Source organism: Nerophis ophidion, linkage group LG17 (genome assembly GCF_033978795.1).
Source record: "Nerophis ophidion isolate RoL-2023_Sa linkage group LG17, RoL_Noph_v1.0, whole genome shotgun sequence".
Taxonomy (NCBI): Eukaryota; Metazoa; Chordata; class Actinopteri; order Syngnathiformes; family Syngnathidae; genus Nerophis; species Nerophis ophidion.
The window spans coordinates 40,894,324-40,920,451 of NC_084627.1; the positions used below are offsets into that span (position 1 = coordinate 40,894,324).

Sequence of the window (26,128 nt, forward strand, 5' to 3'; positions counted from 1 at the left end):
TTTGCAGTACAAAATAATCTGTTTTACTCTTATTGAAAACCCAAGGGGATGTTCTTCTATTTCTTGGGGAAACCTAGGATACATATTGTTCCAAAGTAGAGAGTTTGAAAGTGTTTATTTCAGCAACATAATCATGAACATAGTTCTAAGAAATGATTTTTAGGCCTGAGGTAATTATTAGTGTCTGTTAAATCACCAAGTCTGGACTCTGGCCACATGGATTAGTGCAATTATTAACACACTGGGCAAAGGTCTACAGTTTGTTTGAAAGAAGTTCTACACATGAGTTGGTGGTACTTGTCTATTGATCCCCTGCTAAGTGTGTAATGAATGTTTATAAGAACTTCTGCACATGAGTTGGTGGTATTTGAATATTCCTACAGGAGTTGATCCCCTGAACCTGACAAAGGAAGTGAAGAGTCCACAGTTCAACTTAGAGACAGAATGTAAAGACCATGTTCTTTCATCATTAGTTACAGGAAGTCAATCAATGTTTTCCTTTTATGAGAGGGTGTTTTTTTGTTAATACTCTTCTTCCTCTGAGGAAGGCTAGAGTGATCCATTTCCCAAGTGTGGAAATGCATGACCAGTGTGTGAAATATTGCCTTTCCTAGGCAGCACCCAAAGGATGAAGCTCAGAGACCCTTGTACGCTAGTCTTTGGTATGAAAGACCTCCATTATTTCAGCATATTCATAGCAATGAATTCATTGGTTGTTTTTGCTTTGACTTTGTCAAACAGTGTTGTGTGTGTGTGTGAATGGACAAACTGTTTCTTGATCAGACAAACATGCTAATTGTTTTGCTGACAAGTCCAATTCCTTGTTGGCCAATAAAGATGATTGTGATACGATTGTGAACAAGGAAGTCACGATTGAGGAGAATAGTTAGTATGCGTTACTAATACTGGCCCTTGGACCACTGGAAGACCCCTGACGAAGGGCCTGCCACAGGTTAGCCTGCACTAATCATTGGCCCCTGATGAAGGGCCTGCCACAGGTTAGCCTACACTAATCATTGGCCCCTGATGAAGGACCTGCCACAGGTTAGCCTGCACTAATCATTGACCCACTGAGCTCTACAGACTAGCTTTCCATCCAGTTTGTTCTCTGCAAAGCTTCCTTCTACACAACGTTGTCGTCTGCTGCCATTGAGTTAGTTTGCAGGACGGCATGGTGGACAGAGTGGAACAGCATGTTCCTCATCTCTTTGCCAAAAAACTGTCCCTTCTGCAGAGCGTCCACCAGCGAGGTGTTACAGCCCGCAAGGACCACTCTGACGCCGATCTGGTCAAACTCCTGGAGCAGACCCTTAAAGGCGGCCATGCCGGCAGAGTCTATGAAAGAGATGGCAGAGCAGTCCAAAATAATGGTGTGGAAGTCAGGTTCTCTCCGAACGAGTCCGACTACAACCTCCCCGTTGGTGGTGTCCCCGTTCGCCTGCGTGGTGGACATCTTCTTGGCCTTCTTCTCCGCCTTCCTCCTCCTGGTCTTCTCCAAGAAAGGAGTCACCCCCACAGCCTTGTAGAGGGAGGCCAAGAAGACGTCCTTGTTGGCGTAGTAGAGAGGAGCCTGGAAGCGGAAGATCCTGATGCGGAGTGGCGGGACCAGGTTTTGGTACTCCTCCACGTCTTCGTAAAGTTCAGAGTCATTGGCCCGGCCCAGGAGAGACACCTGAAGTTTGACATGAGGTGTGGTTATGGACGGGAAGTGCGATCCAAGCCGTACCACGGCGCTGCTGGGGTGTTGGCAAACGAATCGAGTCTTTTGAAAGGCTCTTTTAAATGAACGATGGGAGTCATGTTTGGAAGGAACGATGAGAGTCAAGTTTGGAAGGATGAGAGTCACGTTTGAAAGGATGAGAGTCGTGTTTGAAAGGATGAGAGTCGTGTTTGAAAGGATGAGAGTTGTGTTTGAAAGGATGAGAGTTGTGTTTGAAAGGATGAGAGTCGTGTTTGACAGGATGAGAGTCGTGTTTGAAAGGATGAGAGGCGTGTTTGAAAGGATGAGAGTCGTGTTTGAAAGAATGAGGGTCGTGTTTGAAAGGATGACGGTCGTGTTTGAAATGATGAAGGTCGTGTTTGAAATGATGAGAGTCGTGTTTGAAATGATGAGAGTCGTGTTTGAAATGATGAGAGTCGTGTTTGAAATGATGAGAGTCGTGTTTGAAATGATGAGAGTCGTGTTTGAAATGATGAGAGTCGTGTTTGAAATGATGAGAGTCGTGTTTGAAATGATGAGAGTCGTGTTTGAAATGATGAGAGTCGTGTTTGAAATGATGAGAGTCGTGTTTGAAATGATGAGAGTCGTGTTTGAAATGATGAGAGTCGTGTTTGAAATGATGAGAGTCGTGTTTGAAAGGATGAGAGTCGTGTTTGAAAGGATGAGAGTCGTGTTTGAAATGATGAGAGTCGTGTTTGAAATGATGAGAGTCGTGTTTGAAATGATGAGAGTCGTGTTTGAAATGATGAGAGTCATGTTTGAAAAAATGAAAGTCATGTTTGAAAGGATGAAAGTCATGTTTGAAAGGATGAGTCATGTTTGAAAGGATGAGTCATGTTTGAAATGAACGATGAGAGTCATGTTTGAAATGAGTAATGTTTGAAATGATGAGTAATGTTTGAAATGATGAGTCATGTTTGAAAGGATGTGTCATGTTTAAAATGAGAGTCATGTTTGAAAGGATGAGAGTCATGTTTGAAAGGATGAGAGTCCTGTTTGAAAGGATGAGAGTCATGTTTGAAATGATGAGAGTCGTGTTTGAAATGACGAGAGTCATGTTTGAAATGAGTAATGTTTGAAATGATGAGTAATGTTTGAAATGATGAGTCATGTTTGAAAGGATGTGTCATGTTTAAAATGAGAGTCATGTTTGAAAGGATGAGAGTCATGTTTGAAAGGATGAGAGTCCTGTTTGAAAGGATGAGAGTCATGTTTGAAAGGATGAGAGTCATGTTTGAAAGGATGAGAGTCATGTTTGAAATGATGAGAGTCGTGTTTGAAATGACGAGAGTCGTGTTTGAAATGACGAGAGTCGTGTTTGAAATGACGAGAGTCGTGTTTGAAATGACGAGAGTCATGTTTGAAATGATGAGAGTCATGTTTGAAATGATGAGAGTCATGTTTGAAATGATGAGAGTCATGTTTGAAATGAGTTGCACACGCTGCCTGGCAAGTGAAGCAGAAAATGAGTCAAATCAAATAATTGACTTTTCTGATTGATATTGTGATGAAGATGTGTAAAGTAGTTGCCACACGACGGATGCTGGTTATATTAGTGTCATGTCCTCATTTTTATTTCTATTTGTTGTATACGTATTTTATTCTTTCCTATTATTTGTGTATTGTTAACAGAAGTTGCTTAGGTGAGAGGAAATTCAAAAAATAGTGATGTCAAAGCACATTTTTGTTTTCATTGGCATGTTTACGATGAAAACTAAAATGTAATTATATTCAATATTTCTTCATTCCCACCAATAAATTGTAATTAATCATTAGCATGGATTATTATTCAATATATTTTTATTCATTTAAAAAAAATATGGAGCAAATTCTCAAGATTCTCCCTTCATAAATCTCATCTCTTCAGTGTGATAAATGGTTGGTCATGTAGTTGCTGGAATCCAATGTCAAGTCATTCTACAAACACATCAACCTTGTAAAAGCGTTCAGGGTTCTCCAGCAGTACTTTAGAAGGGACCACTTCTGTGACAACCCAACGTACCGCCAAACATCGGACCCCCGCCTATTTGCTAATTTCTTATCAAAACCATGACTTTTCTTACAAACCCCGTTTCCATATGAGTGGGGAAATTGTGTTGGATGTAAATATAAACGGAATACACTGATTTGCAAATAATTTCCAACCCATATTCAGTTGAATATGCTACAAAAACAACATATTTGATGTTAAAACTGATAAACTTTTTTTTTTTTTTGCAAATAATCATTAAATTGGGAAAGGTGGCAATAAATACAGATAAAGTTCAGAAATTCTCATCAAACACTTATTTGGAACATACCACAGGTGTGCAGGCTAATTGGGAACAGGTGTGTGTGCCATGATTGGGTATAAAAGCAGCTTCCATGAAATGCTAAGTAATTCACAAACAAGGATGGGGTGAGGGTCACCACTTTGTAAGCAAATTGTTGAACAGTTTTAGAACAACATTTCTCAATGAGCTACTGCAAGGAATTTAGGGATTTTACCATCTACGGTCGGTCCGTAAAATCATCAAAAAGGTTCAAAGAATCTGGAGAAATCACTGCACGTAAGCAATGATATTATGGACCTTTGATCCCTCAGGTGCTACTACATCAAAAACCGACATCCGTGTGTAAAGGATATCACCACATGGGCTCAGGAACACTTCATAAAACAACTGTCAGTAACTACAGTTGGTCGCTACATCTGTAAGTGCAAGTTAAAACTCTCCTATGCAAAGCGAAAGGCATTTATCAACAACATCCATAAACACCGCCGGCTTCTCTGGGCCCGAGATCATCTAAGATGGACTGATGCAAAGTGGAAAAGTGTTCTGTGGTCTGACGAGTCCAAATTTCAAATTATATTTGGAAACTGTGGACGTGGTGTCCTCTGGAACAAAGATGAAAATAACCATCCGGATTGTTAAAGGCGCAAAGTTCAAAAGCCAGCATCTGTGATGGTATGGGGGTGTATCAGTGCCCAAGGCATGGGTAACTTACACATCTGTGAAGGCACCATTAATGCTGAAGGGTCCATACAGGTTTTGGAACAACAAATGTTGTCATCCAAACAAAGTTATCATGGACGCTCCTGCTTATTTCAGCAAGACAATGCCAAGCCACGTGTTTCAAAAGCGTGGTTTCGTAGTAAAAGAGTGCGGGTACTTTCCTGGCCCGCCTGCAGTCCAGACCTGTCTCCCATCGAAAATGTGTGGTGCATTACGAAGCGTAAAATACGACAGCGGAGACCCCGGACTGTTGAACGACTAAAGCTCTACATAAAACAAGAATGAGAAAGAATTCCACTTTCAAAGCTTCAACAATTAGTTTCCTCAGTTCTCAAACGTTTATTGAGTGTTGTTAAAAGAAAAGGTGATGTAACACAGTGGTGAACATGCCCTTTCCCAACTACTTTGGCACGTGTGGCAGCCATGAAATTCTAAGTTAATTATTCTTTGCAAAAAAAATAAAGTTTATGAGTTTGAACATCAAATATCTTGTCTTTCTAGTGCATTCAATTGAATATGGGTTGAAAAGGATTTGCAAATCATTGTATTCCGTTTATATTTACATCTAACACAATTTCCTAACTCATATGGAAACGGGGTTTGTGTTATTAAAGAATGAATGACTTGTTTTAATTGTCATGGCAGACCGAGGAGCAGGGTGAATGTTTTTTCAAAAAAAAGTAGCTTTATTAGAGCGCTACTTTGGTCGATGAAAGTTGTTTACATCCAGCAATTAATCAACAACATGTGTTTCCCATGTAATCCACAAATGGTACGACAAGAATCATCCTGCTGATGACTAAGACTCACCTTAGGTTTCTGGGTCTTGTAGATGATGCACATCATGGAGAAGGTGATTCCCACCAGCAGGCCCAGCTCCACGCTGATGAGAGCGGTGGCCGACACGGTGACCAACCACACCACAGCGTCGTTTTTGCTGGCGCGCCACTTAGACGGGACGTCCTTGAACTTGCGCAGCGCTCCACGAAGGCTGACGATGATGATGCAGGCCAGGACACACTTCTGCAGGGCGTGGAAGTACGGGGCGAAGAAGAGCAAGACCAGCAGGACCACCACGGCGCTGATGAGGCTGGAGACCTGATGGGAGGGGGAGGCCACCTTTACAGCATTCTGCACAAAAGCAGTCTGATGTGCAGGAGCACCACCTGTGTCTGGCAGCCTGTGGAGTCCTTGACCATGGTCTTGGCCAGAGCTGCACTGGTGGTGAAGCAGTGGAAGAAGGAGGGGATGATGTTGCAGCAGCCGATGGCCAGCATCTCCTGGTTGGGACGCACTGTGTAGCCATTTTTCTTGGCAAACATCTCAGAGAGCGACACAGTGAAGGCAAAGCTAAAAAAGAGGAGATCAATCTTCACTTTTACATTTGGATGAGTCATGGTTAACAGGAAATGACATCCAAATCAACCTAAAAAGACCCCAAAAGTTGGACAAAAATGCCATTCTATGGTCAGAATGTCATATAGGAACATTTGTTCAATGTTTTGCTTGAATGCACCAGCGGACACTTCTTCTTTCCCATGCCACCTTGCAGGTAAACATCTGCAGGTGATCTACTTACCTCTCGGTTTATTTTACAGATTGAGAGAGGAAGTCAACACATGTGTTACAATTTAGGGAAAAGGGGTGAGATTAAATCAGATCTGGACATGTTGGATGGTGAAGGATGAGATTATATGATACATATTATGACTGTATACTGTTACTGTATGCGTGATACATATTGTTACTGTTGGAAATAAACTCGACCAACTATCCATCCATCCATCCATTTTCTACCGCTTTTTCCCTTTTGGGGTCATGGGGGGCGCTGGCGCCTATCTCAGCTACACATATACACACACACATATACATATACATATATATATATATATATATATATATATATATATATATATATATATATATATATATATACTGCAGGTAGTATTTCATCGGTTTATTTTTTACTTTTGTTTTTGCTTTCTTTGTACTTCAAATAGAGAGCAACCATACGACAGCAGTTACTTATTTGGGTTTGTACACATTAATACTTGCAAAACAAATATTCGAGTACACTATAAGACTTTAAAAAGATGTTTTACATTTTTTATCTGATTTTAAAAAGTATCTGACAAAATATTAGCATTTTTACATTTTATTTCCTATGAATGCAAGTGGCATTTATCCATCTATCCATTTTCTACCGCTTATTCCCTTTTGGGGTTGCGGGGGGCGCTGGTGCCTATCTCAGCTACAATCGGGCGGAAGGCGGGGTACACCCTGGACAAGTCGCCACCTCATGCAAGTGGCATTTATTTGGTGATATTTACTATTGCCATTATTCATCTTCCTATTTATTTGTCAGCCAGTCCACAAATAAGTCCGAGGTCATGCAGGCCAGGATGATTGACTATCATTCTATTGTTTTCATCATATTTCATCCTAGTGACAACTGCTACATCACAAAGAGTTTGGTGTTGACAGAAAGATTTACCTGATGACAGCCAGAGGGATGGCGTCCAGGGCCACTCTGGGCATCAGACCAAAGTTGGGCACCTGAGGAGGGATGAAACCGGTGGGGATGTGTCCTGAAACACTGGAGCCATAAAGATGGTTGAGGTTCCCAAAATGACTGGCCAGCGTGGCTCCGCCGACCACAACCAGTTCTGTCGGCAGAGGAATCTTTAGGCGGTCTTTGTAGCGCTCCTGGATCTCCTTGCCTGTTACTAGAGGAGCCCAAACACACAAACATGTTACCTCCTGAGTAACAGGACTACAGCCTGGTCTGGTGTTGACCTAGTATGGCGATACAGATGGCGCTGGTGACAAGGTCGCACACGTTGGTCTTGTGGATGTTGGCAAAGATATTGAACCAGGTTACGAGAACGGTGCCGTAGCCCTGATGGCGAGGAATCTTCAGACCGAGGAGATATTTGGCTTGCACGGTCAGGATGGTGAAAGACGCTCCTGTGGCGAAACCATCCAGCATGGGAGTGGAAAGATAGACTGAGACGAAGCCTAGACCAAAGACGGCCATCAAGACCTGTGGGGGAAGGGCAGGGAGGTATAATGTAATAAATGTTCACCTGGTCTATGATGTCGTCCTTCATCAGGTCGGTAGTCTCAATGAATGTCGTCCTTCATCAAGTCAGTGTAGTCTCAATGAATGTCGTCCTTCATCAGGTCAGTGTAGTCTCAATGAATGTCGTCCTTCATCAGGTCAGTGTAGTCTCAGTGAATGTCGTCCTTCATCAGGTCAGTGTAGTCTCAATGAATGTCGTCCTTCATTAGGTCAGTGTAGTCTCGATGAATGTCGTCCTACATCAGGTCAGTGTAGTCTCAATGAATGTCGTCCTTCATCAAGTCAGTGTAGTCTCAGTGAATGTGGTCCTTCATCAAGTCAGTGTAATCTCAATGAATGTCGTCCTTCATCAGGTCAGTGTAGTCTCAATGTATGTCGTCCTACATCAGGTCAGTGTAATCTCAGAGAATGTCGTCCTTCATCAGGTCAGTGTAGTCTCAATGAATGTCGTCCTTCATCAGGTCAGTGTAGTCTCGATGAATGTCGTCCTTCATCAAGTTAGTGTAGTCTCAATGAATGTCGTCCTTCATCAGGTCAGTGTAGTCTCGATGAATGTCGTCCTACATCAGGTCAGTGTAGTCTCAATGTATTTCGTCCTACGTCCTTCATCAGGTCAGTGTAGTCTCAATGAATGTCGTCCTACATTAGGTCAGTGTAGTCTCAATGTATGTCGTCCTTCATCAGGTCAGTGTAGTCTCAATGTATGTCGTCCTACATCAGGTCAATGTAGTCTCAGTGAATGTCCTTCATCAAGTCAGTGTAGTCTCAATGAATGTCGTCCTACATCAGGTCAGTGTAGTCTCAATGTATGTCGTCCTACATCAGGTCAGTGTAGTCTCAATGTATGTCGTCCTACATCAGGTCAGTGTAGTCTCAGTGAATGTCCTTCATCAAATCAGTGTCGTCTCAATGAATGTCGTCCTACATTAGGTCAATGTAGTCTCAGTGAATGTCCTTCATCAAGTCAGTGTAGTCTCAATGAATGTCGTCCTACATCAGGTCAGTGTAGTCTCAATGTATGTCGTCCTACATCAGGTCAGTGTAGTCTCAATGAATGTCGTCCTACATCAGGTCAGTGTAGTCTCAATGTATGTCGTCCTACATCAGGTCAGTGTAGTCTCAATGTATGTCGTCCTACATCAGGTCAGTGTAGTCTCAGTGAATGTCCTTCATCAAATCAGTGTCGTCTCAATGAATGTCGTCCTACATTAGGTCAGTGTAGTCTCAATGAATGTCGTCCTTCATCAGGTCAGTGTAGTCTCGATGAATGTCGTCCTACATCAGGTCAGTGTAGTCTCAATGAATGTCGTCCTTCATCAGGTCAGTGTAGTCTCAGTGAATGTGGTCCTTCATCAAGTCAGTGTAATCTCAATGAATGTCGTCCTTCATCAGGTCAGTGTAGTTTCAATGTATGTCGTCCTTCATCAAGTCAGTGTAATCTCAATGAATGTCGTCCTTCATCAGGTCAGTGTAGTCTCGATGACTGTCGTCCTTCATCAGGTCAGTGTAGTCTCAATGAATGTGGTCTTTCATCAAGTCAGTGTAGTCTCAATGAATGTGGTCCTTCATCAAGTCAGTGTAATCTCAATGAATGTCGTCCTTCATCAGGTCAGTGTAGTCTCGATGACTGTCGTCCTTCATCAGGTCAGTGTAGTCTCAATGAATGTGGTCTTTCATCAAGTCAGTGTAGTCTCAATGAATGTGGTCCTTCATCAAGTCAGTGTAATCTCAATGAATGTCGTCCTTCATCAGGTCAGTGTAGTCTCAATGTATGTCGTCCTTCATCAGGTCAATGTAGTCTCAATGTATGTCGTCCTACGTCCTTCATCAGGTCAGTGTAGTCTCAATGTATGTCGTCCTACGTCCTTCATCAGGTCAGTGTAGTCTCAATGTAGGTCGTCCTTCATCAGGTCAGTGTAGTCTCAATGTATGTCATCCTACATCAGGTCAGTGTAGTCTCAGTGAATGTCCTTCATCAAGTCAGTGTAGTCTCAATGAATGTCGTCCTTCATCAGGTCTGTGTAATGAGTGTTGTCCTTCATCAAGCAACAACAACAATAGAGCAACATCAGCAAATAGAATGTTTACAAATCTGATGGTAAAAGTGATAGCAAAGAAGCAGTTAGTGAATTAAACAACAATACAGAAATGACAATGAGCATTATTACACTACAAATACATTTAAAGTAGCAATGATTGTCTCACACACACACACACACACACACACACACACACACACACACACACACACACACACACACACACACACACACACACACGCACACAAAAGGTGTAGCGAATTTTTTCTCTGCATTTGACCCATCACCCTTGATCACTGTTTCTCAGCTTCCTTATCAAAGTCAGTTATCACTTACAACATTATTTGGCCCCATAATGTCTTATTTGACAGTCACAATTTTACAAAACCCAAAGCAAGTGAAGTTGTCACGTTGTGTAAATGGTAAATAAAAAGAGAATACAACTAATCATTTTCAACTGCAAAGACAATATATTTCATGCTCACACTGAGAAACGTTCTTTTTTGCAAATAATCATGAAGTTAAAATGTAATGGCGCCAACACATGTCAAAAAAAGGCATTTTTTTCCAGTGTGTTACATGGCATTTACTTTTAACAACACCTAGTAAAGGTTTGGGAACTGAGGAGACACATTTTTGAAGTGGAATTATTTACCATTCTTGCTTGATGTACAGCTTAAGTTGTGCAACAGTCTCCCTTCTCATATTTTAGCCTTTACACATGTTCAATGTCTGGACTACAGGCAGGCCAGTCTAGTACCCGCACTCTTCTACTATAAAGCCACGAGGCTTGATATTGTCTTGTTGAAATAAGCAGGGGCGTCCATGATAAGGTTGCTTGGATGGCAACATATGTTGCTCCAAAAGCTGTATGTACCTTGCAGCATGAATGGTGCATTCACAGATGTGTAAGTTACCCATGCCTTGGCCACTAATACACCCCCATACCATCACACATGCTGCCTTTTACACATTGCGCCTAGAACAGTCAAGATGGTTCTTTTCCTCTTTGGTCCACAGTTTCCCAAAAAAATGTGAAATGTGTTTACCTGGTAGATACCAGCCAGGAAAGTGAGAGCAGCTGCGATGCTAATGGCGTAGCACTCCTTCCCACATTGCACACCCAATAGCTCCACGCTATGAGAATCATGGCCAGTGAAGTTGGTCCTCAATGAAGCATTGAAGCCTAGAAGATCCTCATTGAGGTCAAAACCAGCCAGAAAGACCTCTTTGTCAACCACCTGCAGACATGCAGTCATAAATTACCAGATACGACAGAACCAAGATTGTTTAATCTTTATATAAACGACATTTGTAAAGTTACAAAGGACTTGAAGTTAGTTTTATTTGCAGACGACACAACTGCTTTCTGTTCAGCAGAGAACACACAGAAGATAATACAAATAATAACGGAAGAAATTAACAAATTAAAAAAATGTTTGATAAAAACAGACTATCTTTGAATCTCAGTAAAACTAAAATAATGCTATTTGGTAACAGTAGAAAAGAGCACCAGACATGAATACAAATAGACGGAGTAGATATTGAAAGGGTAAAAAAAAAAAACTGATTTTTGGGAGTATTAATAGATGATAAAATGAACTGGAAATCTCATATACAAAACATACATTATGAGGTGGCAAAAAACATTTCAATAATGAATAAAGCAAAATACGTCCTGGGCCAAAAATCACTTTAAATTCTCTACTGCTAGCTAGTGTTACCATATCTGACTTATTGTGCAGAAATATGGGGAAATAACTACAAATGTGCGCTACATTCGTTAACAGTGTTACAAAAAAGACCAATTAGAATAATACATAATGTTGGATATAGAGAACATACAAACCCTTTATTTATTGAGTCCGAAATATGATGATTTGATAAAATGGCAAACAGTTAAAATGATGAAAAAAGCTAATTATAACCTGCTACCAAAGAATGTACAAACATTCTTCTCAACTAAAGAGAAATATAACATGCGGGGAAAATATAATTTAAAACATTTGTGTGCACGTACACCACTTAAAACCTTTAGCATATCAGTATGTGGAATTAAATTATGGAATGGATTAAGTGAAGTGAATTATATTTATATAGCGCTTTTCTCTAGTGACTCAAAGCGTTTTACATAGTGAAACCCAATATCTAAGTTACATTTAAACCAGTGTGGGTGGCACTGGGAGCAGGTGGGTAAAGTGTCTTGCCCAAGGACACAACAGGAGTGACTAGGATGGCGGAAGGTGGGAATCGAACCGGCAAACCTCAAGTCGCTGGCACGGCCGCTCTACCAACCGAGCTATGCCGCTTAAGTAAAGAAGTTAAACATTGTACTGATATGATCCAGTTTAAGAGGCTGTTCAAATTAATAGTGCTTACAAAGTACCAAGAAAAAGAATTATGAGAAACACTTTCAACCTTATTGAAAATAAAGATATTCTTCATCTCAGTATGTTGGTAATGACTGAATTAATTAATTACATGTTACAGAACTGTTTTATTACTCATTCACGGATGTCATTTTACTATTTTGCTGTAAAAAAAAGTCAGAAAATGAATGTATATACAGTGGGGAAAAAATATATTTAGTCAGCCACCGATTGTGCAAGTTCTCCCACTTAAAATGATGACAGAGGTCTGTAATTTTCATCATAGGTACACTTCAACTGTGAGAGACAGAATGTGATAAAAAAATCCAGAAATTCACATTGTAGGAATTTTAAAGAATTTATTTGTAAATTATGGTGGAAAATAAGTATTTGGTCAACCATTCAAAGCTCTCACTGATGGAAGGAGGTTTTGGCTCAAAATCTCACGCTACATGGCCCCATCCATTCTTTTCTTAACACGGATCAATCATCCTGTCCCCTTAGCAGAAAAACAGCCCCAAAGCATGATGTTTCCACCGCTATGCTTCACAGTAGGTATGGTATTCTTGGGATGCAACTCAGTATTCTTCTTCCTCCAAACACGACGAGTTGAGTTTATACCAAAAAGGATTGGGAGAATGTCATGTGGTCGGATGAAACCAAAATAGAACTTTTTGGTATAAACTCAACTTGTCGTGTTTGGAGGAAGAAGAGTACTGAGTTGCATCCCAAGAACACCACACCTACTGTGAAGCATGGGGGTGGAACCATCATGCTTTGGGGATGTTTTTCTGCTAAGGGGACAGGACGATCGATACGTGTTAAGGAAAGAATGAATGGGGCCATGTATCGTGAGATTTTGAGCCAAAATCTCCTTACATCAGTGAGAGCTTTGAATGGTTGACCAAATACTTATTTTCCACCATAATTTACAAATCAATTCTTTAAAATTCATACAATGTGAATTCCGGGATTTTTTTTTCACATTCTGTGTCTCACAGCTGAAGTTGAAAATTGCAGACCTCTGTCATCATTTTAAGTGGGAAAACTTGCACAATCCGTGGCTGACTAAATACTTTCTTGCCCCACTGTATTTGTGGGCACTCTGACGTGGGAAAGGGGTAGGATTAAATAAGCTTAACTTCTTCCTACTGCTTTTCGGACATGATGTGATGTAAGGTGACGTGAATTTTCTGATGTATTGTGTTGTAAATGTGCTCATGTTCGAAATGAACTAAGAAAGAAAGAAAGAAAGAACCAGGAGATGCAATTGCTCACCTGTCCAACCATGAGGCTCATCAGGCTGAAGATGCCAACAGAAACATGTCTGGATGTGCCCATGAGGAAGTAGATGATGTTGGCGTAAAAAGAGGTGTATAAGCCATAGATGGGCTCCACTCCAGCCAGCAGGCAGTAGGCGATAGCTTGTGGTACCAAGATGATGCCCACAATCAAACCAGACATGACGTCCCCCCACACATACTCCCTCAGTTTGTACTTGGGCAGCCAGCGCACCACCGGGAAGAACCCGGACAAGGTGGAGCGCACTCTGGGCACGGAGCAGCTCACGCCCTGCTTCAGCTTGGACTTGAGGACAGAAAGGGCCAGCTGCCGATGGCGGACCCTCCGCTCCAACAGAGTTGGCGGGCTTTCTTTGAGCTTGATGACCTCCTCCATGCTCTCAGGTGGGAAGAGGATGCAGCTGATGGAGAGGAGGACCAACAGATAGTAAACAATGCAGTGATAGACTAACAAGTCACATTGATTGGATTCATTTTCACGGAGGGGAGTACATTTGTCCCTCGCCACATCGCCAGTCAAATAGTGTGGCTTAAAGGCCTACTGAAATGAGATTTTTTTATTTAAACGGGGATAGCAGGTCCATTCTATGTATCATCCTTGATCATTTCGCGATATTGCCATATTTTAGCTGAAAGGATTTAGTAAAGAACCTCGACGATAAAGTTCGCAACTTTTGGTCGCTAAGAGAAAAAGCCCTGCCTTTACCGGAAGTCGCAGACGATGACGTCAACGTTTGATGGCTCCTTACATCCTCACATTGTTTTTAAGGGCAGCCTCCAACAAAAAGAGTTATTTGGACCGAGAAAACGACAATTTCCCCATTAATTTGAGTGAGGATGAAGGATTCCTATTTGAGGATACTGATAGCGACGGACTACAACATTTAAAAAAAAAAAAATAGAAAATCAAGTGCATTGGGACGGATTCACTTGATTTTCAATTTTTTTTATTTTTTAAATAAATTAATAAATAAATAAAAAAATCAGGTGCATTGGGACGGATTCAGGGCTTCACGGTGGCAGAAGGGTTAGTGCGTCTGCCTCACAATACGAAGGTCCTGCAGCCTTGGGTTCAATCCCAGGCTCGGGATCTTTCTGTGTGGATTTTGCATGTTCTCCCCGTGAATGCGTGGGTTCCCTCCGCGTACTCCGGCTTGCTCCCACCTCCAAAGACATGCAACTGGGGATAGGTTGATTGGCAACACTAAATTGGCCCTAGAGTGTGAACGTTGTCTGTCTATCTGTGTTGGCCCTGCGATCAGGTGGCGACTTGTCCAGGGTGTACCCCGCCTTCCGCCCGATTGTAGCTGAGATAGGCACCAGTGCCCCCCGCGACCCCAAAAGGGAATAAGCAGTAGAAAATGGATGGGACGGATTCAGATGTTTTTAGACACATTTAGTACGATAATTCTGGGAAATCCTTTATCTTTCTATTGTGTTTCTTGTGTTTTAGATGGTTTAATAGTACCTGATAGTCGGAAGGGTGTATCCATGGGTGTGTTGACACCAGTGTCTGATGGAAGTCGACGGCAGCTGTACGGACGACACAAGCTCAGCTGATCTCCGGTAAGTGGCGACTTTTTACCACAATTTTCTCACCGAAGACTGCTGGTTGACATTTGGTCGGGGGATCCATGTTCGCTTGACCGCTCTGATCCATAGTAAAGTTTCACCTCCGGGAATTTTGAACAAGGAATCACCGTGTGTTTGTGTGGCTAAAGGCTAAAGATTCCCAACTCCATCTTTCTACTTTGACTTCTCCATTATTAATTGAACAAATTGCAAAAGATTCAGCAACACAGATGTCCAAAACACTGTGTAATAGTACATATATACTTACAGCATGTATATATTACATGTTATTATGAATGTTACTACATGACATATATACTTACAGCATGTATATATTACATGTTATTATGAATGTTACTACATGACATATATACTTACAGCATGTATATATTACATGTTATTATGAATGTTACTACATGACATATATACTTACAGCATGTATATAAAACCTTAATGGAGGTGTTTGGATGTTTTGCTAAGGGCTTTCTAGGCAGAATAGAGCAGCTTCCATAAGCCCCATTGCAAGCAGACTTTTGATCTCATTTACTATTTAGAATGCATTAAAAAATATTTTTTTTGTCATGTCTTTCATAATGCTTGTGAATTATAGGCAACATTTTTAAAAAGATGCAGTTGCCCTTTAGGAGACGCAATCATCAGTGTGCAAATTTAGTAGTTTGCACGTGTTTTAATACACGCAAAACTGTTGAGGCTCATATGACCATAAAGCAATTTTTGTTTTGAAAGAAGAAAAAGAGCAGAAACAAGCACATTTCCTTGTCATCTAGCATCACACTCACTGTGAGGTTCACTCCCCAGCACCCAAACGTTGAACATTAATTAACATGCAACACTTTGCATTACTTATTACAGTCAGAAGCAAACATGGCTGCATCAGTAGAGAAGATATCTGCAAGGTGTGTAGGGCCTTGTTGTTTTGTTGTCTGTTTACTTTTGAACTGAGGAGACATTATGTTTTTCTTTTGTGTCATTGATGCCCAAATACCAAAACGTACTGCCTTCTGTCTCAACATATTGCATTTTCTTTCCTCCATGCATGTGTGCCTAACGACACAGGTGTTTTCTTTATTCAAATAATCTATTGCTTTCATTGAAAAAAAAAAGAAAGTAAAAACAGCAAATATTTAATGCAGTCTGTTTTTACTTAATGTACACTTCACTTGAAGAATGTTCTTGTAAGGCTTAGTATTAACATAATTTACAGTAGCCGTCTCTTTATACAAAAGACACCAGTTTTTCCAGTTGTCTGTATCTCGACTGTCATTTTAAAACCAAAAGGAACTGGTTGTTAGTACTTTTTGCACCGAAGGAAATACATACTTTTGAATTTGACTTTTTTGTATTTTCATTAGGGCTGTAAAAATAACAAGAAAACTCATGTGATGAATAAAAAAAAAAGATATATCGCATGAATGATGTATGAATGCAGATTAACACAATTTATAATGACTGTGCATGCTCCTTTAAGTTTTGAACAAAATAAATGACGTGTAAAACATTTGAGGACATATTCCTTTCTGAAATGCTGACAATATAATTGCCTTTGTGTTCAACCCTTAAATTATGCAAGTGAGTAATAACCTCAGATTAATCATCATTAATCCAAATTTAAAAGTATGATTACATTGATAAAAAAAAAATAATTTGACAGCACAAATTGTTAGTTTTTTTTAGTTATAGATTTTATGTTTTCTTACCAGTGCTGTCAAACGATTACATTTTTTAATCAGATTTATCACACTTTTGCATTTTGATTAATTGCGATTAATCACAGTAAATTACTAACGTGAATCATTTAAATGAACTTTAAAAAAAAGACAACGATGTTTTGACAATAATGCAATTTTATCGTCAGAATCATGTTATATATTTGCTCAAAACTTGCTTACATTTTTATTTAAATCCAGATAATTTCTAGAGTGAAATGTGGTAATGAGTCATCACTATGCATTGACGCATTACGCCGTCCATCTGCGTTCATACAATGCCAAATTTTTGGGTGATTAATGAGTTAACGCATTTTTTTTGAAAATCCTTATCCTCACATAATACTTTCCTTTTTAGACATACAGATTTACTTTAACAGTTTGGGTGTGGTTCATTTATTATTCATATGCCAGAGAGTATTTTATGCAATATGGATATGATGCTGTGGGCCATGTGGTCCATGACTAGCAGGGATATGCTGTATGATGAATATAAAGCAGGAGTGTCCAAAGTGCGGCTCGGGGGCCATTTGCGGCCCACTGCTACTCGTTTACCGGCCCGCCACACATTCTGCAAAAATTGCAAAACTGATAGTATTGCAAAAATTAAAAAAAAACATTTCAAAATAAGTGGAATGAGGTGAAATCTAATGAGAAAAAGTGGCAATGTTGACACAAAGCTGCCATGCAGGCAGTTTTTTTTCCTTTTGTCTTTATTTTCTTTTTTTTTTCCATTGCTCAAAAAAAAGACAAAAAAATCGATGTTATAATTAATTATTACTGAAAAATTATCACTTTAAAATATTTTATGTGGAAAAAGTATTGCATATGTTGTGTGGTTGCCATACAAAAACATCAACGTTTTGACAAAAGAGCATAAAACAAACAAAATAATAGTTCAAACTTAAAATCGACAGATATATCGGAAGTTGATTTTGAAATTTAAGTGTTACAAGTAAAAAAAAAGTAATACAAATGTATCACTTTATGAGTGGGGAACCTTTCCGATCGCAAATATATTTAGTAGGATTTTATTTAACTTTTTCACTGTCATTACTCAAAAATATTAAATAATTAAAATCAATGGTGTCCTGCATTATTGATCTTTGAGGGCTTTAATTGCTAAATAAAGGAACTCTCCTGAAGGAATCAATAAAGTACTATCTATCTATCTAAATAGTGCATATTTCAGTTTTACTATAAAAAAACAAAGTTGTCTTTTACAGAAAAGGCATAAAACCTTATTTGCTTTACTTTATATCAACCTCAAGTTGATATAGAGATTTACCGTAAGTATTAAATAAAACGTAATAATAATAATTTGACTTAATTTTAACATTTTAGTGACTGAGACCCTCTATGCTCCCCAGGAGCCCTAAGGGGGAAAAAAATCCATATATTTTGTTATGGTTTGAAAATGAAAAATCTCAAAATGGCCCCCAGTCATCAATACTGTTGCTATACCTAAAATGATCTGTAAAATCTTCAAAACTGGAAAAATGAGTCAGAGGGCAGAAAGGTTAGCCAAGACTGGAACATTATTTATGGCTATGTTAGCGTGTCACTTCATATCTTACTGATTACTCAATCTCTTGCAAAGACGTTTGCTCAATCGTAATTATAATAAATCACCTTCACCAATTGTTGTCCAGTTAAATACAAGAAGTGTGATTTATATTTTCAATCTATAGATCGCAAACATATTCCAGTACATGACTCATAGTTAGATTTGTAGTTATTCCTCAGACCGTATGTGGAATGATTCACAAACTTGCCACAGTAAGTACTTACACACTCTAGCGAGGCAATACCATAGCTCTTTTGAAAATAACGGGCCTTCACTACGTTATTATTACTCAGTTTTTATCGGTACCGGAAAATATATACACCAGTGCAGCTGGGATAGACTCCAGCACCCCCAGCAATCCCGAAAGGGACAAGCGGTAGAAAAATGGAGAGAATAAATATAAACAGATGAAGTTGCCAGAGGCAAACTGTTCTCAACACAAGAGTGTCGTCAAAGAATGAGATGTGACGGTTACGCAACATACTTTCTATTTGCAGGGTTACTTCTTCCAAAAGGTCTTCCATCAGTTAGACTGCTGCAACAAAACACAAATACTGTGCTCCTTTCCAACTAAAAGCGAGGACACAAATGATCAGACCATGAAAACCAAAGCTTTTGTTTGGGTTCCAGCTCTTTATAGCTGAAATTAGAGGAGACACCCTGATGATCTTTTGTCGGCACAAGTAGGATTTATCATCGCGTCTGAGCCTGAAACAACCTTGAATGCTGCTTTTCATCCTTTGGTGTACGAGCAGTGCTGAGAAAAAAATGTGCTTTTTTTTCCCCCAATGTCCAATGAAGTGTGTGTTTGAATGATTGTGTTGGATTGTTGGGTCATCAGCGCGATTATATCTCACTTATGGAGCAAGACATTACTCCTTTTTGGACGTACAATATGTTTTTTCTTGTGGTTTGTTTTTCTTTTTAATGTATTTTTCAATAATGGTGATATTGTATTGGAAATGCAAATAAAAGTGTCAGTTTACAGTATATTGAATCAGCACCCAATGATAGAGCAGATCGAGGAGAAAACATATATAGTTATTTCTTTTTTACTACTTGCACAGTTATACCAAATATTTCCAAAATACTAAATCTGTGTGGGATTTGTAGTTAGAATTTGTATTTATTAATTACATTGAAGTAATTTTTTTTTTTACAGTGATTGTACAAAAGCCTTAGCACTCTCTATCAATTAACTGCTGTACAAATAATGCTGTCAACCATTAATAAATGCTAACAAACTATGGACTTTGCAATCTGCCAAACTATTGTTTTTTCCAACTTTTCACTTTATAAGCCAGAACCGAGAGTCTTGTTGTAAATTGCGAGACATATTAATGAGCTGATACACTATTTACATTTTAAAAGCGCCTTCTTCTTGCCTGACGGCAGTCCCTAGAAATGAGCAATTTATCAACTATTCACGAGTCCTGCATCAACTTAGCCCTTTTTTTTCCCAGTAAACAATAATAAGATTTGGAGTATGTGTTGGTACTCACCTACAACATGTGAGGTTTAGGTCTGCGCTCTCCAAGTGAAGTGAGCGCAGTTATAGCCAGATAAGAAGACTCATTGGAGCGTGGCTTTGGATAGTGGGCGGGGCTTATTTGTCATCATTTGCATCAACATCACCTGAAGTTAACCCAGTCAAGTTTGTTTTTTTCTCAGGCATGTTTGCTGTCTGCATACAGGCTTGATTACACACACCTGAGGGGTCAATAGGTCAAGTGATCGACACCCCCAAACAGATGCAATCACTTTTTTCATGAAAGCATTTATCAGGTTTGGCTCAGTCGCGATTCAAAGTAGTTTGTCAACATGTGGATAGCTTCAAATTTAGGGATTTCCGCATCTACGGTCCATAATACCATCAAAAGGTTCAGAGAATCTGGAGAAATCACTCCACGTAAGCGGCATGGCCGAAAACTAACATTGAATGGACAGTGACCTTCGATCCCTCAGACGGCATCAATCTCTAAAGGATGTCACCACATGGGCTCAGGAACACTTCATAAAACCACTGTCAGTAACTACACTTGGTCGCTACATCTGTAAGTGCAAGTTAAAACTCTACTATGCAAAGCGAAAGCCATTTATCAACAACACCCAGGAACACGGCCGGCTTCACAGGGCCCGAGCTCATCTAAGATGGACTGATGCAAAGTGGAAAGGTGTTCTGTGGTCTGAAGAGTCCACATTTCAAATCATATTTGGAAACAGAGGACGTGGTGTCCTCCAGTACAAAGAGGAAAATAAACATTCGGATTGTTATAGGCGCAAAGTTCAAAAGCCAGCTTCTGTGATGATATGGGGGTATATTAGTGCCCAAGGCATGGGTAACTTACACATCTGTGAAGGCACCAATAATGCTGAAAGGTCAATACAGGTTTTGGAGCAACATGTGTTCTCATCCAAGCAACGTTATCATGGACGCCCCTGCTTATTTCAGCAAGACAAGTGTTACAACAGCGTGGCTTCATGAAAAAGAGTGCGGGTACTTTCCTGCCCCGCCTGCAGTCCAGACCTGTCTCCTATCGAAAATGTGTGGCGCATTATGAAGCGTAAAATACGACAACGGACCCTCCGGACTGTTGAACGACTGAAGCTCTACATAAAACAAGAATGGGAAAGAATTCATCTTTCAAAGCTTCAACAATTAGTTTCCTCAGTTCCCAAACGTTTAATGAGTGTTGTTAAAAGAAAAGGTGATGTAACACAGTGGTGAACATGTCCTTTCCCAACTACTTTGGCACGTGTTGCAGCCATGAAATTCTAAGTTAATTATTATTTAAAAAAAAAAAAAAAAGTTTATGAGTTTGAACATCCAATATCTTGTCTTTGTAGTGCATTCAACTGAATATGGGTTGAAAGGGATTTGCTAATCATTGTATTCCGTTTATATTTACATCTAACACAATTTCCCAACTCATATGGAAACGGGGTTTGTACTTTGGGAATGGAACAAGGAATAAGTGATAAATCCTGGTGAACTTCCTCTTTTACATCGTAATTATGGTAAAACCAAGATTGATTAGTACACCTTGAAACACTTACAGAAGTAGCTGGATAGCGTCAATACAAAGCACATGAACCTTTCTTTATTCAAAGATTTCTGTGGCTACTTTTGGGGCGGATTCAACAATAAGTGAAATGTGCATACCCTTACATTCCCTATTTTACATCTGAAGTCTTTTCTGCAACAACTTTATGTGTCCATAAAGACATAAGCACAGATCTTAAATAAAAAATACATTAAGAAAAAACCTTTAAATATAATCATATTTTGTCAATATGTTAGTGTAAAGAAAGAGTGGCTCATTAATTGTGTTGCAGTTGCAAATTCAAATAAAATGTTTCCCTCACAATAATACATTTTGTGGAAAATCCTCTGTTTTATGCATTTAAAAATCTTTATTACCTCATTTTAATAAATGTTGGAGTTTTTCCCCTTTTTGTAAAACAAAATGAAATTGTTTCTCTGTAGATTGGCAATTTTGCACTGTCACTGATTTTGAGAGAAATTTGATTTTGAGGGCCACCTTTACAATTTTGTTCAAACTTTATTTTTTGTGAAACAATTTCTAACAGGGACAAGTGGTAAAAAACGGATGGATGGATGGATTTTTTTAAAACTTTTTTGAATAAACTTTAATGGATGTTTTTCAATAAATCACTTTTATGGGAAATAAATTGTTCAATCATTCATATTTTTAGTGCAAACTAACAAATTTATCAAAATTAAAATATTGCATACTTTCCTAAAACATCTCTGGCCGGCATGCTATCCAACACGTGAATAAATTACATTAAAATAAATATACAAAAAATGACCAAAGGTGTGTGACACACGGGGGACGGAGTCGTCATCAGTGACGGAGCAGGAAGGGGCTAGGCATACATTTGTGATAACGTTTCATAAAACGCGCTCAGTCATTCATTAACTGACAATTTACATGCGCTTTTTGTGAACACATTATTCATGGAGTACAGTATATGTCAAAGACATTCTGCTTGTTCCCTCCTCATAGTGCAGTACAACATAACATTAGTCACACCTTCACAACCTCATTATATTAATACTTTTCCACTTAAAGTGACCATTATCTTGTGCTTGTTGGTCACAGAGAGGAGAGGTTCCTGTCATAATGAGGAGTCATTTGCAAATCATTGTATTCCGTTTATATTTACATCTAACACAATTTCCCAACTCATGGAAACGGGGTTTGTAGTAAGCTTTCATCAAGCTGATGTACAACATGACCAACAACCTCAAGATGTTGCAATCATCTTGTCACCTTTTCTTAAAGGGGAACATTATCACAATTTCAAAAGGGTTAAAAACAATAAAAATCAGTTCCCAGTGGCTTGTTTTATTTTTCAAAGTTTTTTTCAAAATTTTACACCTCCCGGAATATCCCTAAAAAAAGCTTTAAAGTTCTTGATTTTCGCTATTTGCGATGCGACTGTCCGTTTCCCTGTGACGTCATACAGTGCTGCCAATGTAAACAAACAATGGCGGTTACCACAGCAAGATATAGCGACATTAGCTCGGATTCAGACTTGGATTTCAGTGGTTTAAGCGATTCAACAGATTACGCATGTATTGAAACGGATGGTCGGAGTATGGAGGCAGATAGCGAAAACGAAATTGAAGAAGAAATTTAAGCTATTGAGCGAATAGCTATTGACGCTATTCGGCCATAGCATGGGTGTACCTAATGAAGTGGCCCTTAGCATGGCTGCCTTATTAGCATCGCCGGTAAAATGTGCGGACCAAACGATCAGGACTTTCGCATCTTGTGACACTGGAGCAACTTAAATCCGTCGATTGGTAAGTGTTTGTTTCGCATTAAATGTGGGTATCTAGTTTCAAATGTACATACAGCTAGCGTAAATAGCATGTTAGCATCGATTAGCGTAGCATGTTAGCATCGATTAGCTGGCAGTCATGCCGAGACCAAATATGTCTGATTGGCACATAAGTCAACAACTTCAACAAAACTCACCTTTGTGATTTCGTTGACTTTATCGTTGCAAATGCATCTGCAGGTTATCCATACATATCTGTGCAATGTCTGTCTTAGCATCGCCGGTAAAATGTGCAGACACTCTGGTACATTCAATGGGGGTCTGGCGGAAGATTTCTTGCCAGTGGTGCAACTTGAATCCCTCCCTGTTAGTGTTGTTACACCCTCCGACAACACACCGATGAGGCATGATGTCTCCAAGGTTCCAAAAAATAGTCGAAAAAACGGAAAACAACAGAGCTGAGACCCGGTGTTTGTAATGTGAAAATGAAAATGGCAGGTGTGTTACCTAGGTGACGTCACGTTCTGACGTCATCGCTAAAGGACCGATTAACAGAAAGGCGTTTAATTTGCCAAAATTCACCCATTTAGAGTTCGGAAATTGGTTAAAAAAAATATATGGTCTTTTTTCTGCAACATCAAGGTATATATTGACGCTTGCATAGTTTTGGTGATAATGTTCCCCTTTAAGCTGTCATTGGTGTACTGTCCCTTTAAATTGGTGTCCTGTCCCTTTAAATTGGTGTACTGTCTCTGTAAATTGGTGTCCTGTCCCTTTAAGTTGGTGCCCTGTCCCTTTAAGTTTGTGTCCTGTCTCTTTAAATTGGTGCACTGTCTCTTTAAATTGCTGTACTGTCTCTTTAAATTGCTGTACTGTCTCTTTAAATTGGTGTAGTGTCCTTTTAAAGGCCTACTGAAATGAGATTTTCTTATTTAAACGGGGATAGCAGGTCCATTCTATGTGTCATACTTGATCATTACGCAATATTGCCATATTTTTGCTGAAAGGATTTAGTAGAGAACATCGACGATAAAGTTTGCAACTTTTGGTCGCTAATAAAAAAGCCTTGCCTGTACCGGAAGTAGCAGACAATGTGTGCGTGACGTCACGGGTTGTGGAGCTCCTCACATCCGCACATTTTTTACCATCATGGCCACAAGCAGCGAGAGCGATTCGGACCGAGAAAGCGATGATTTCCCCATTAATTTGAGCGAAAATGAAAGATTCGTGGATGAAGAAAGTGAGACTGAAGGACTAGGGAAAAAAAAAAAAAAAAAAAAAAAAGACTGCAGAGCGATTCAGATGTTATTAGACAAATTTACTAGGATAATTATGGAAAATCTCTTATCTGGTGATTGTGTGGTGATTGTGTTACTAGTGTTTTAGTGAGATTATATGGTCGTACCTGTACAACTTGAAGGTCGGAGGGGTGTGGCCACGGGTGTAGTGACCGCCAGTGTCTCCGAGGGAAGACACGATTCTCGACGAGGCGAAGGCAGCCGATGCTTCCTCCACGTTGGAAGCATCAGACGGTCGGGGACGGCCGGTGGGAGGAGGCAAGAGAGTCCGCAGCTGCCTGTTTGACAGGTGCACGAGGAACAACGCAAGCTCTCCGCTCATGTCCACGGTAAGAGCCGACTTATTACCACCATTTTCTCACTGAAACCTGCCGGTTGACATGCGGTAGGGAGCCATGTTCGCTTGACCGCTCTGTTCCACAGTAAAGCTTCACCGTCATCTTTCGGGAATGTAAACAAGGAAACAAGGAAACACCGGCTGTGTTTGTGTGGCTAAAAGCGGCCGCACTACACCGCTTCCCGCCTACATCTTTCTTCTTTGACGTCTTCATTATTAATTGAACAAATTGCAAAAGATTCAGCAACACAGATGTCCAAAATACTGTGGAATTATGCGATGGAAAGAGACGACTTATAGCTGTGAACGGTGCTGGACCAAAATGTCCTCTACAACGCGTGACATCACGCGCACGCGTGGTCATACCGCGACGTTTTAGCATGGTACTTCCGCGCGAAATTTAAAATTGCATTTTAGTAAACTGTCTCGGTGTACTGTCTCTTAAAGTTAGTGTCCTGTCTCCTTAAATTGGTGACCTGTCTCATTAAATTGGTGTACTGTCTCTTTAAATTGGTGTAGTGTCCCTTTATATTGGTGTAGTGTCCCTTTAAATTGTTGTATTGTCCCTTTAAATTGATGTACTGTCTCTTTAAATTGGTCTACTGTCCCTTTAAATTGGTGTAGTGTCCCTTTAAATTGATGTACCGTCTCTTTAAATTGGTGTCTTGTCTCTTTAAATTGGTGTACTGTCCCTTTAAATTGGTGTACTGTCTCTTAAAGTTGGTGTCCTGTCTCTTTAAATTGGTGACCTGTCTCATTAAATTGGTGTACTGTCTCTTTAAATTGGTGTAGTGTCCCTTTAAATTGTTGTATTGTCCCTTTAAACTGTTGTATTGTCCCTTTAAATTGTTGTATTGTCCCTTTAAATTGATGTACTGTCTCTTTAAATTGGTCTACTGTCCCTATAAATTGGTGTAGTGTCCCTTTAAATTGATGTACTGTCTCTTTAAATTGCTGTAGTGTCCCTTTAAATTGATGTACTGTCTCTTCATTGGTGTACTGTCTCTTTAAATTGGTCTACTGTCCCTTTAAATTGGTGTAGTGTCCATTTAAATTGGTGTACTGTCTCTTTAAATTGGTGTACTGTCTCTTTAAATTCACCTCCATGTTGTCATGTGTTCAAGTTCTAGCATCCTCGAAGAGGAATTAAAAAGAGGAGCTCACCCCGACAGGAGCGTGGATGGTTTTTGGGGGCCATAGCACCTCCAGCACGTCTTCTAGGTACTCCAGCACATCCTGTAGCTCCTACATCTTGTAGCACATTTTCTCATCTTCATTCAGTCTGCTTTGCACCGCCTTCTTCTTCTTGCT

General features: G+C 39.8%; 1 protein-coding gene across 1 annotated transcript; it reads right to left on the minus strand.

Annotated features, from left to right (window-relative positions):
* On the minus strand, nt 1–26,128 carry slc26a1 (solute carrier family 26 member 1). Its single transcript, XM_061876964.1, has 8 exons — nt 25,982–26,128; nt 13,482–13,905; nt 10,884–11,075; nt 7,510–7,756; nt 7,208–7,439; nt 5,880–6,063; nt 5,524–5,811; nt 1–1,672 (listed from the first exon to the last, which is right to left on the minus strand). Exons 2-8 carry the CDS (start codon nt 13,878–13,880, stop codon nt 1,124–1,126), a joined length of 2,091 nt encoding a protein of 696 aa, XP_061732948.1. The 5' UTR covers nt 13,881–13,905; nt 25,982–26,128; the 3' UTR covers nt 1–1,123.